The sequence below is a fragment of the Mchenga conophoros genome, linkage group LG7 (genome assembly GCF_057382185.1).
Source record: "Mchenga conophoros isolate Kocher_MC1m ecotype Shallow Benthic linkage group LG7, M_conophoros_male_GT1.1, whole genome shotgun sequence".
NCBI classification, from domain to species: Eukaryota; Metazoa; Chordata; class Actinopteri; order Cichliformes; family Cichlidae; genus Mchenga; species Mchenga conophoros.
In genome coordinates this window covers 45,525,513-45,537,773 of record NC_140532.1, presented here as the reverse complement: position 1 = coordinate 45,537,773, position 12,261 = coordinate 45,525,513, and the positions used below count along the sequence as shown (strand labels likewise).

Below are 12,261 nucleotides of genomic sequence, written 5' to 3'. Positions count from 1 at the left end.
GAGCATCACACCGTTCCAGTTTGTGCTGGAGGTATCGTGTTAGCACAAGACACTGTCTGAAATTTTGCAGTGAGAAGAAAAAGCTCTACCTAGATGTTATCATACTCTAACCATTTTAGGTGGGAGAGAAAAGTCGAATGGTTTCTGAAAGATCATTTCTTTCACTTCACAGCCAAAATGACCAAATAAGCCGTACACAAAATGTATTTCAAGTAGCACAACTGCTTTGTTTTTTATTGCAACGAAAATTGCACCAAGGGTAGAGGGGAGAAAGGGGGGGGCGACATTTACAAGTGAAAGTTTGTGTACAAAATTGGCGAGGAGGCTTGGACACAAAATTCGAGTAGTGGTATGGTTGGTACAGGAAGTTTTTCGTCTTTTTTTTTTTTTTAAAGAAGCCAACACTGACAGTACCATGTTGAAGTCAAGGCAACTAGCAGTTGATTTTTGTCCTCAGGCATCGCAGTCAGACGGGGCACACGGGGATGACACGACAACACAAATACTGACACTGTGCGAGAGATGCAAGTGAGGAAAGAACGTGGTGAAAGTGAAATCTGACGAGTTCTTTCAGTCCGTATTGGTCACCTCCTCACATCATTTTGTAGCACAGCAAGTGATAGCTCCATAAACATTTTAGTCCAGTGTTTCCCCCAGGATTTTTTTTCCTCTGGGGTGAAAAGCCCTCAAAACAGCATTCAGACCATTCGAACATGCGAGGAAGGCCCGTCAGAGTCGGAAACGCTGTTTCAGTCTGTTACCCCCTCCTAACAGATCAGACGGCGTGCTGCTGCGGGGCCAGTCTGCTACTGATGGCTTTTATGACATGTAGTGAAAGTTGAATCAAACTTGTTTAGTAAAAAGAAGTCCAGTCTAAGGACAATGCAAATCAACAGATCCACTGAGAACCCTGGTCCCTCTCCCAGTATAGACTGGAAACAAAGGTTGTTTTTTTTTTTTTGGTATGGCAGACATGGAAATCCAAGAAACACGCCTAAAAACAGCCATTCTCAACCACTTGATAAAAGCATGTTTCTGCACTTGTAAAGTGTCAAGAGTAAGAACAGCTCTGCCGGTAAGTGTTTAAGGCACTAATTGTTACCCAAGTGTGCAGAAAAGCAGAACTGTGAAGGCTAGAGGCTCATCCTGCCTCATTTGCTCGCTCCCATTATAACATTATGGCACGTGGTTGCAAATACTGCAGAAGAGCATTCATACAAAAACACTGACACAATTCCATCACTCAGCACACAACCAGACATTGATGGCATTAAAAAAAACAAGAAAATGTAGGGGCATGTGGGACAAAACACAGAGTCTTACAAACACTGTGAGAAAAGTTCCTTAACGCTTACATTTAAAAATGGCATTTGTGTTACAAAGGCAAACTACAAGATGAGGTTAAGCATTTTTGTTTTTGTTCACTGTTGTCAGCATTAATGATTTAAAAAAATGAAACACTAACAGTGATGGAAACAATTATCACAGGTCTTTTCTTTTAATACTCGAGTCAGTGATAAAGGGAAGAAACCAAAAACATAAGACATGATCATTTCAAAAAGAAAAATCAACCATGAAAGGTTACGTTGATGAAAGATTTGGCCCCTCGCCTCATGTGAAGGCCAAATGACAGTGTTTATTCATAGTTAAGGCTTTTCAATGTTACAGACTGTCTGATGGCATCTACATAAAGCTTTCTTTGATTCAGTCCGGAGTAACCACATGCTTAAGTGTTTCAGAACATACTAGAGTATGTGTGAACCTCCACCTCTGCTGCTCTCCAGCATGAGCTGGGCCTGGGTAACAGTTGGCCCACATGCATGGAGAGGGGGGGGGGGAAGGGTAGTGTAACATAAAATGTTATCATTTTTATGTCTGATAGTGTCATATTCTAGGCGCTACCTCTGAACAATGTCACTGATCTCTTTGACGGAGGACAGCAGCTTGCTGAAGTCCTGCTGTGCACTCGAGCCCCCCGTGGCATTGGGGCAGATCTGAAGCTCTCGCAAGCTGCTCTCAAGCTTGTTGATGGCCTCGCGAAAGGCAAACTTGTTCCTCATCTGCTGAATGGAGTCAACATAGCTCACGCAGTACTTTGACAGGTTCTTGCCGGCCTCCAGCACGGCGCTGTGGCTACCCGTTTGCTCGGAGTTGCGGGAAATGGCGGCGCGGAGCAGCTCGGTGCCCTCCAGCACCATTTCGCGTGTCACGGCTGAGTTTGGAGTGCGCTCGGAGGCCTGGCGGGGTGCAGTCTTGCGGAGGGAGGATCGGGTTTTCGCTAGAGGGGTGAATGCAGTAGGTGAATTTGGATCGTTGGGGGAGGTGAGGGGAGAAGACAAACCTCCAAGGCTCTGGCTGGAGGGGGAGCTGGTTACTGAAGTGGAAGAGGCGGAGGTCTTTAACGGTTGAGGTTTAGAGGTGGAGCCCAAGGGCAGCTTCTTGGAGGCCTCACTCAGGGGTAAGCGGGCTTGGTCACTGGGAGTGGCTGTGTGGTGGGGATCTGAGATGGAAGGGAGGCACTTAGCTTTGATTTCTGAAGCAGTCGGGGAGGGGAGCTCTTGAGTGGGGCTGCGGGAGACCTTGCCCGTTTTTGCATTAGTGGGTGGTGGAGGTGGGGCTGGCTTGGGTTTCTGTATTTTTACTCGATCCCTGCTGGAGGAGAACTCCGTGTGCTTGTTTCTGCGAGCCCTGCATTCTTCTCCAGCTGCTCCCATAGGAGGGAACACATTGGGCTTCAGAAGCTCGGCATGCAGAGCGCTGGTCTTGGAGCTTTCTGGCCCTGACACACTGGGTCTCTTCACCACCTTAGGTGTCAAAGCCTTGGGACTGGAACCAGGACTGAGATCATTATCTCTGCCTAAGAAGGTGGATGAAATATCTGGAGATGTATTCAGGCGTGGTGGGGGAGTCAGGGTGCCCATCCGTGGCGCATTCTCTCCTTTCTGCTGCTTTCGTGGCAGAGCTGGCTTGCCCCCGACGGTGCCTGTGTCGAAGCGGCGATGGCTCAGATCTCGCGGCAGTGTGACAGACTTACATTCTGTGCCATCTGAGCCAGTGGGCATGGACCAGAAAAACCTAGAGTTAGAAAAGGGTTCCTCCTCACTAGGTGGAGTTGTTGCTCCCTTTCCACCTGGGCTAGTCACTACAAGAGGTAACTTCTTTCTAGGGCAAGAAGGTACTGGGTAGGTAGGAGCCCCATTAGTTATACCTGCTGCTCCATTATTATTCGTACTGTGGAGGCCATGTATGGCGTCATTAATGCCCAATGATGCCCCGTTGTTAAAGATGTCACTGTCTCGAGGATCTTGAGTAACGCACCTCCTGTCAGAGAGGCAGTCTCCTTTAAAAGAGGAGCTGCGTGTGGGAGGAGTTGGCGCACTCTTTTTCTTTTTCTTGATGAGGCTGAGAAAGCCACGCGTCTTGTCCTTGTCCTTGGGCAGCAAGCGATCGTCCTCATTCAGGTTGCTGTCCAGGGGGGGGCGCTCTTTCCTGGGGAGCATGGGTGACGACACAGCCCCCTCCGTTTCCAACAGATCTGTGGAAGAGCATAAAAGAACCAGGGGACTATCAGCAAAGGCAATCAAACAACTATAGATTTTTATTTGTATTTTTTTCTAAAAAAAAAAATTTTCAAGAAAGCGTAAAAGCAAGCTCCACCAGTGTGTCTGCCAAACATATTTAGAGCAATGTCAGGGCAAAGAGAAGGGCAGGACAGCAGATCATGTATAATTAAGTCCTCACAGCTGGAGAAAAAATGCTTTGGTGGGAACAATCCTTATTATGTGGTTACAGCCAAACAATTCAGTAAGAACTTGATCTTGCAGGTTGTCAAAAGCTCAGACCGTCTTTACTTCAAAGGGAAATTGGTGGTGAGACATTGTTTCATTTTACCCACAGAACGTTTTGTGGTCTTTAATTCTTACCGATTATTAAGATTATGAATGTGAGCATCAAATACTGCACTACTTATTTCAGGGTAATGTAAATAAAGTGTGAAGGTATATTTAACAACTAGCAATAAAGGCACCAGGCATACTCTTTAAGTTCATGTCACCTGGGCTCTCTGTATCTCGGCTGTCTATGTTGCTCTTGCGAGGTCTGGTCTTGGTGGGCAGCTCCGGAGCCTGCTGGATGGAGCCTAATGTCTTCTTTCCTTTCTTTCCCAACTCCTTTTCCACCTCTAAAATCACAAATACAAGAAGGTTTGGACATATTAGCAACAAACAACAGGCTTGAGTGTGTTTACATCAGGATATCTATGTAACACACTCAAGCCTGAGGAGTATCAGAACAGTTTGCCCCAAACTGAAGAGGTTTTAGACAGAAAAGAAATGGACACTGACCATCAGAGATGCTGGATTCCTGGAACATGGTCTCAAAGGCTTGGTGGGTTTCAGCAAAAGTTGGACGTTCTGAAGGGTTCCACTTCCAACCTGACAAAAAGAAAAGGAAAGCAAAAAGTTATTCCAAAACAGAAGCGTGCCTTTAATCATGTTTTTACAAGATGGGTTGTGGTACTCACAGGCCATCATGAGCTCATAGACCTTCTCGGGGCAGCCCTCTGGTCGATCCATACGATAGTCTTTTTCTAACAGTTCATAGACCTGGGACAGGTCGATGCCAGGGTAAGGAGACATGCCATATGTGGCAATCTCCCACAGCAGCACACCAAATGCTGCAGGAACAAGTTGAACAAGACAATAAATCAAAAAAGAACAAAGTCAAAGACTACGAATTGAGATCATGTGAGGAATATGTGCAAATTAGAATGAGGGAAATTAAATTTGTTTCACATTGTTTAACAGCAGAGTAAAAGACAGGAGCTCACCCCAGACATCAGACTTAATCGAGAACTTGTTGTAAGCCAGACTCTCTGGAGCTGTCCACTTGATCGGGAACTTGGCCCCGGCATGAGCCGTGTAGGTATCTCCAATCATCAGCCTGCTCAGGCCAAAATCTGCAACCTTCACCAGGTGGTTCTCCCCAACGAGACAGTTACGGGCTGCCAAGTCCCTACAGAAGAAAAAGCAGTTATGAGAGGAAGTGATGAATGGGAAGCTGTATAGAAATGCTGACTTTGAAAATGAGAAATGAGAATTTATTAAGCTGATATGAACCCAAAAGAAAAGAAACAACAGAACAGCGGTGTGTTTTGTTAGAGAATCCTCTCAGGTGCCATATTTCTACAGATGAGTTGTGGGGTAAAAAAAAAAAGAAAAAAAAAAAAAGAATAAATTTACAATTGCAAGCTGAGTCGTGTCAGGCTTAAAAATTAAAATCCAGTTTCACAAATATGTAAGTCATAAGTCATATAATCGCTTCCAAAAGATACGGCTGGACGTGCCAGAACAAACAAGCTTTGCTACAAGATCGACTTGTCTGTGATACAATGAGAGTGTGAGAGGAGCACTGCTCAGGAAGGAGAGGGGAGAAAAAAAAGAAAAATAAGAGAAAATGAGATATGAGGTCAAAGGTGTTTTTTGTCCCTTCCAGCTTAAAACTGAAGATGGGTAAAAAAAAACCAATAAAAAAACATCTGTCTTATAAACCCAAGACAGGTTAGCAAGTTTGCTTTTTAGGCCTTCAAACCCACCTGTGTATAAAGTTTTTTTTCTCCAGGTATTCCATGGCAGAGGAGATCTGTGTGGCCATGTGTAGCAGCACCACAGCATTGACCTCCTCTCTGTTGCACTCCCTCAGGTAGTCCAGCAGGTTACCGTGGGTCATGAACTCTGTGATGATGTAGAACGGGGGCTCCCGTGTGCACACGCCTGCCAAAAACACGAGTCCCGCAACACAAATCATCATCTCACAGCTTTTCTTGGGTGCAGTTTTTATTCCAGATGCAACCCCAAAGTGAACCATTTCTCCTCCTGGCTTGTTAGGCAAACACGTGTACACATCTACACTATGGAGCCACTAAAAACAAAATACATCATTTCTAGCAGAAGATTTTGCGTACATGTGTTACATTTAAACAGTGTTTATGTAAAACCCCCACATTAAAGCAATGATTGTTGTTTTTAGTCACATACCTAACAGCTGCACCAGGTTAGGGTGTTTGATCTCTTTCATAACCGCAGCCTCCTTCAGAAACTCCTCCACCTCCATCGTATCCTCCTACACAGTTTATGGAAAGAAAGAAAAAAGAAAGTGAGGACAGCAAAGGATGGCTGGGTGCAGTTGCATCTGTGCTACACCAGATGGTAGCATTATTCAGCCAAATTAAAACCATAGCTTGGAATGTTAATATGTAACACCAGTAGTTGTCAAAATGTTTCCACATGAGTAGGTCGATGCTAATCTTCTCTGTCTCCGTACCTTTAACGTCTTGACTGCCACGGTGAGGTTGTACTTCTTCCAAACGCCTTCGTACACTTCCCCATACTGGCCCCCTCCTAGTTTGTGCTTCATGGTAATGTCAGTGCGCTCCATCTCCCACTTATCGTAGTTGGGAGAAACTCCATAGATGGTGGGCTTGTTACGCTTCGGCGCTGGGTAGTGCAGTGTCGTGATGAGGCCGTCGGCCACGGTGGAATGGTGGTGCACCAGCTCGGCCAGTGTGTTGAAACGGCTGTCAGATGAGACGTAAAGCTGTAGAGAGGGGGGGGGGGGAGATTCTATATTTGAGTGGATGCAAGAGATTAGAGATCAGATTTTCTTAGCCTATCAGAGGCTCGTACAGTATTTGGCAGGTGGAAGGATACTGGACAGAACAAAGTGGACAGATTTTCTAGCCTTTTCGGAACAAAAACTGATTTTTGTTCCAGAATGTGACTTCTGCCTTCTTTTATTCTTGTGAATACGCTCTTTGCCTAAGGCCTGTGGAGGGAGGAAAAAAGGAAAGAAAGAGAACAACCTTGACTGCGGTGAAGAGTCCGCAGAAACCTCAAGACGATTTAATGGTTTAAACCATGACCATTTACTAAATCTAGGAGGGGGAAGAAAAAAAAGAGCTTACCAACATGAAAATCTTTTTTCTTTTTTTTTCTCTATTCAGAGCAGTGTTAATAACAGAGCCAATGTGCAACAAAACCTGCAGCTCCAGGGAGTGCTGAGGTAATTTCAAATTATTGGCGAACTCTATCATACCAGACGCTTGACTTGTAGCTCAGTGGGAGGATGGAAAACAATATGCGATGGGGAACCAAGTGTATGTATGTGTGTGTGTGTGAGAGAGAGCGTCTGTGTTTGTCCATTCGCTTCTTTGTATGTGTGTGCATACTTGGCTGCATCTGTGCTAATGCATGTCTTTGCATGGGCGTCAGTGTCTGGCCAGGCCTTGCGTCTGCTGGTCATTATGAGAAGCACAGTGGCAGTTAGAGGCATTCTTCTCATAGCTGGCGTTCCTAAACCTAGTTCACCTCGCTCCATCACAAACAGCAGGGTGACACGGCCAAAAGTGGCTTCTCGACCGATATAGCCTTTAAGGGGAGGAGGGGGGAATCCCACTCAAGAAATTCAGCCACCTACGTGGATCTGCCATGAACATTAAATACTGGTAGTCTGCATTTTTAAAGTTCTTAAAATAAACCTCTTTTAAGTTGTTGGCCAGCCTCAACTCCAAAGGATTTAAGCAAAATGTTACAATTAGAAGTACAGAAACATGTAAAACTTGTAGGTCTTTAGTCTTGAATAAAATTTAATCAAGCACGAATTAAAACAAATCTCTTTCATCTTTTTTTCCCCTCTAGAGACACTCCACATTTAAAACTTAAGAGTAAGACTAGTGTGACAGTGGATTGTGCAAGCAGGAGGTTGTTTAATCCTTTCTTTGTGCTGGTGCAATTATACCTGCAGCACTGTTGCCACTGCTAGCCAATATAAATAATAGGCCTTCTTGTCCCCACTAGTTTTCCATCATTCTTCGGCCGGAATGACGGTGGAAATGGTATTAAATTATACAATTGTATTTTGTGTGGTTTTAAATATGCCATTAAAAATATTTGATTTAATTTGACTTGTACAGTGCCCGTAAGGCAAGACAGGAAGGCAGCATTTAGTGCGTATTAGAGTGAGTGTATGTGAGTTGGTAATGCTGTGATACTCAAGGAGACAACAATATGAACAATATGTGCAAGTAAGTTAAACGATTACTTCCTATAGATATTTTTGGCAAGAACGCAGCACACTATAAAAATACACTTGGCCTATTGTGGCTTGCTGGTGTGTGTGTGTGTGTGTGTGTGTGTGTGTGTGTGTGTGTGTGTCGTTAATTAATTAAATTACTTAAAAACACTGAGCTAGAGTTTTGAATGTGTTGCAAGAACACACATTTAAAAACTATCATGAACACACTGTTAGCACTACCTGATTACCAAGACGTGCTGGCCAGTCAGATACAGATGAACCATCCAAGTACCAACTATTGTGAAAGCATGTGAGAAAACAACCACTTAGAGACGTGGAGTAAGTTGGAAAAGTGCTTGTAAAGAACCCATTTAAAAAAAACAAAAAAAGACAAAAACATAAATACTTTCTTATCGTGTGACTCTTTCTCACCGCTGATACCCACCTTGCCATCAGACGCAGTGTTAATCCTGTAATGGTACACTCTCCCCTCATACCGCAGAGAAATGGACCTCTGACCGGGGCTGCTTTCGCTTTCACGGACCAGAAAGCTCCCGTTGATGCCCGAGCTGAGCAGGTACTCTGCCGCGTTCCGTGACACGGGTCCATGGTACCAGCTGTGCTTCTCCAGGCTGTTGACTGGGGTGATGTAGTTGGACGGCACCCAACCTTGGCCATTCTTGGTCTGTGCTTCACACCACTCGCCGTTATGATTGTAACCCAGCACACGCAGCTTCTCCCCTAGTCAACATAGAAAGTCAACATTATTATATCATGTCTGGAATATTGTAATTAATTATTCAGTAGTTGCAAAAACTCCTCGGAATGTCTCAAAGTTGTTTGGAACACCCCTACAAGACTTCTGGTTGAGTCTTCTAAGTACTCCGATCACACTGTTGCCAATTCACTCACACTGACTCTCTATTAACCTCAGAGTCCATTTTAAGATTCTGATTTTGACTTTTAGAGCTTTATTTGACTTTTACATTCATAGACAGAGCTTTTGCAAAAGTGGCCACCCAGACTCTCCCTGCGACCCTGAGATCTGTGGATTTGCTAATCTCATTCAAAAACCAGCTAAAAACTCATCTTTTAAGACTTGGGTTTGGTTAACTTTTGTTCTCATGACCTGGCATTTAGTTGTGAAGCACTTTGTGATGTTTATCTTGAAAGGTGCTATCCAAATAAAATGCAACTTATCCTGAAGACACCATAATATGAAAACATTTTGAGAATAAACTATTCATATACACAACATAAAAGACATAAAAAAAAACATACACAATTAAATAATGATGGTGGCCTATTTTTGCTTTTAAATTAAATAATTGTGTAATCTTTGTTATTTGGCAATAAACAGCCAAAGTAAACAGACCTAATCTTTGCACCATTATAACAAGCTGGAAGGCAGCACTGTAGAGGACATTTTCTTGTTTATTCCTGTGCTTAAGATCCATTCTTCCTTCCTCTGTTTGTCTGTCTGCAGCATTGTTTTACAATCGCTTCAGTGGAAAACGACCCACGTGTGAGGCCATTGTCAGGAAGTGAGAGTCAGATGGGAGCGAAGGCAGAACGGGAAGGAGACGGGACACTAATAAGTGGATTCCCAGCAATGGTAAGAATCGTATAAAGACTTCAGCAATCTCCAGTAGAGATCATTTTGTAAGTTACATCCCACTCAAATTTAATAGATGTGTGTTGGTTTAGATTACAAACTCAACCAAGCCTTTTTCAGAAACTGATCTGACTCATTCTAAACTAGAGTTACTCTTACAAAAATTGGGTAATGGTCAGGATTATTTCCTTCCTTGTAGTGCCCTTGTGACCTGGAGTTTAATAAGGTGCTTAGCTTGCCTGGTTCATTTCCACTAGCATACTTTTGTATGAAATCCTTTTCTTTCTACCTTCACAAATACTGCTTTGTAATTATTACTATTTGCTAAATGGACCCCCCCCCCCCCCCCAAAAAAAAAAACAAAACAAAACAAAAAACAAACAAAAAAACTTATATATAAATATTTTTATAAATCCTTCATTTATTGCCCCCACCCTCTTACCTTTAGTAATGCTTAAAGTGTTGTCACCACTGGCCACAAAATCATAGAGGGCAACAAACAGGTTGGGGTCATTCTCACTGGGTCCAGCCAAAAGGTTCTCTTTGGAGTTCCAGCGGGCTGCTTCTGTCAGACCCTGACCCTCAATTTCTGGCTTCTGGAGAGCTTCTGGAAGAACAACAACAACAAGCCTGTCAGAATACAAGTATGAAACTTCAATATGAGCAAAAATATTAATTATGAAGTCCGGAAGAGACACCACAACACTGACCCTGTGAAGCATTTTCACACACAAGTTGGATGATTCAGAACACTAACCTCTCCATCTGTCATTTTATACTTTTTTATATCACTTTCAGCCCATGTTTTGCTTCAGCAGTTGTGATCCCACCATGAAATCAAGAGTAAAGAGGCCAATCATGTGATCTAAATTGTACCTCAAGCTTCTACAACTTTTCATTTCCTGGATTATCCCTGTTTAGATTTAATTTTCCTAAATACCTAGACAATCACCCTCCCCCCAAGTTAGGCCATGAGAATATGTTTCACCACTGATCTTGTCTGTAAATATAAAATAGATAAGTTCAAAGTAGTTTAATTTAAAATTTTGTTATATATGTCTTAAATTATAACAAAGCATAAGAAGTAAACCTGATTGATAACATTCAAAATGTGACAAAATAAAATACACAGAAAAAAAAAGAAGGATTTTGTTTACAGTGAAGAGCAAGAAAAAAAAAAGAGGAGAAACTATTTAAACGCAGTTTGGCCTATAAAATGAGCTCGACTGTGCGGTTTTCTCAGCTGTTGTCACACATGTTTTGGACCCATCTTGCATTTCATTCTTCCAAGCATTCCCAAAAAACAAATGGCTAGCTACTAGCATGTGACAAATTAAGTTTTACCGGCAAAGCACAGCAGTGCAGATTTTATCATTTAACGGCTTTAGGCCATTTTACATCCATTTTATCTGCGAGCTCAGCAGGAAACTTCTTGACTCAGGAACGCTGTCAGCTGATCTGGGTCACCTGGGCATCACAGGCTATAAAACTTACCCATGTGCTCACTTTTCTCTCTCCCTTACAACAGCTGACATTCATCTTGCATCACTTTCCTTTGGTTATCACCACATTCCTTGCTGTGCTCTTAGTGCTCACTGCTCCTTTTGTTTTATGTAAAAGTCTTGCATGGATTACAACACATACCACCACACATATCTTAGTTGCTGTGCAACTGCAGCATTTGTGTGTTCTAGTCGTTCTCAGAAACAAAGCCAAATGGTTTGACTGAAAGGGTGAATGATTAAGAAAACATCTGATTTGGTAACAGCAGATAAAATATTCTGACTTGTAACTGTGTTTATTTAGTAATTTAGCAATTATGCTCAACAGTTGTGCCTCTGACCCAACTGAAAAACTACAGACAAATCAAGACTCAGCTAAACACATGTGATTAATTGACCCAATGAAAAAGAAACTAGACAATTTTCCATTAGTGCATCTATGAAAATCCTGTAACAGAAATAAATAACCTATTCCAAGACTAACAATGGACTAAGGACAACTTACAGCTTCAGAGGAGGAAGTTGGGCTCGTTCATAGAACAAGATAGCTCTACCTCAAGCCAATAATGTAACCTAAAGGCAAAAGTCAATAAAATATAGCTAATTATGCATTTGCATATGCATTTATCATTACAATGCCTATTTGCAATTAAAGAAGAGCATGTTCTTATCCACTCTAAATTCACCAACCAAAACAAGCATGTACCCCAAGGGGTGTGCCATTAATGGTTCGTCCAGTCACGCTGTCACTAGTACAAACCTCCAATCACAGGTTTTTGCTTGTTTTGTACAAAGAAAACAGTTTCTACTCCATTTTTTGTAACTGCCTCGTGATGAGTATAAAAAGATATTACCCTAGTTTCCCTATACTGAATACATTTTTAAAGTGGATATCTCCAAAACTGGCAACTCACGCCAACGTTTTGAAGATTGATAACACAATTTGATTTAATGCATTAATACTTGGATGGGTGAATAACCATATTGCAAAGATAACAGTTTGTGGAAAAAGCAGTGGCTGTTATTCAATAACAGCAGCAACAAATGGGTTCATTTCAACATGAGCTTAAAGGG

The 12,261-nt window shown here is 42.6% G+C and overlaps 1 protein-coding gene across 4 annotated transcripts in view; it reads right to left on the bottom strand.

Annotated features, from left to right (window-relative positions):
- Positions 1-202: 202 nt before the first annotated feature.
- The window catches only part of abl1 (abl oncogene 1, non-receptor tyrosine kinase), a 33,404-nt gene continuing 21,345 nt past the window's right edge, over positions 203-12,261 (bottom strand). For all 4 annotated transcript variants that reach the window (XM_085279651.1, XM_085279652.1, XM_085279653.1 and 1 more), the window contains 10 exons: positions 10,128-10,292; positions 8,516-8,811; positions 6,322-6,594; positions 6,036-6,120; positions 5,594-5,771; positions 4,829-5,013; positions 4,523-4,675; positions 4,344-4,433; positions 4,055-4,180; positions 203-3,535 (listed from right to left, as the gene is read on the bottom strand). In XM_085279651.1, coding sequence (XP_085135777.1) covers positions 1,899-3,535; positions 4,055-4,180; positions 4,344-4,433; positions 4,523-4,675; positions 4,829-5,013; positions 5,594-5,771; positions 6,036-6,120; positions 6,322-6,594; positions 8,516-8,811; positions 10,128-10,292 — 3,188 coding nt within the window. In that variant the 3' untranslated portion in view covers positions 203-1,898. The remainder of the gene's footprint in view (positions 3,536-4,054; positions 4,181-4,343; positions 4,434-4,522; positions 4,676-4,828; positions 5,014-5,593; positions 5,772-6,035; positions 6,121-6,321; positions 6,595-8,515; positions 8,812-10,127; positions 10,293-12,261) is intronic.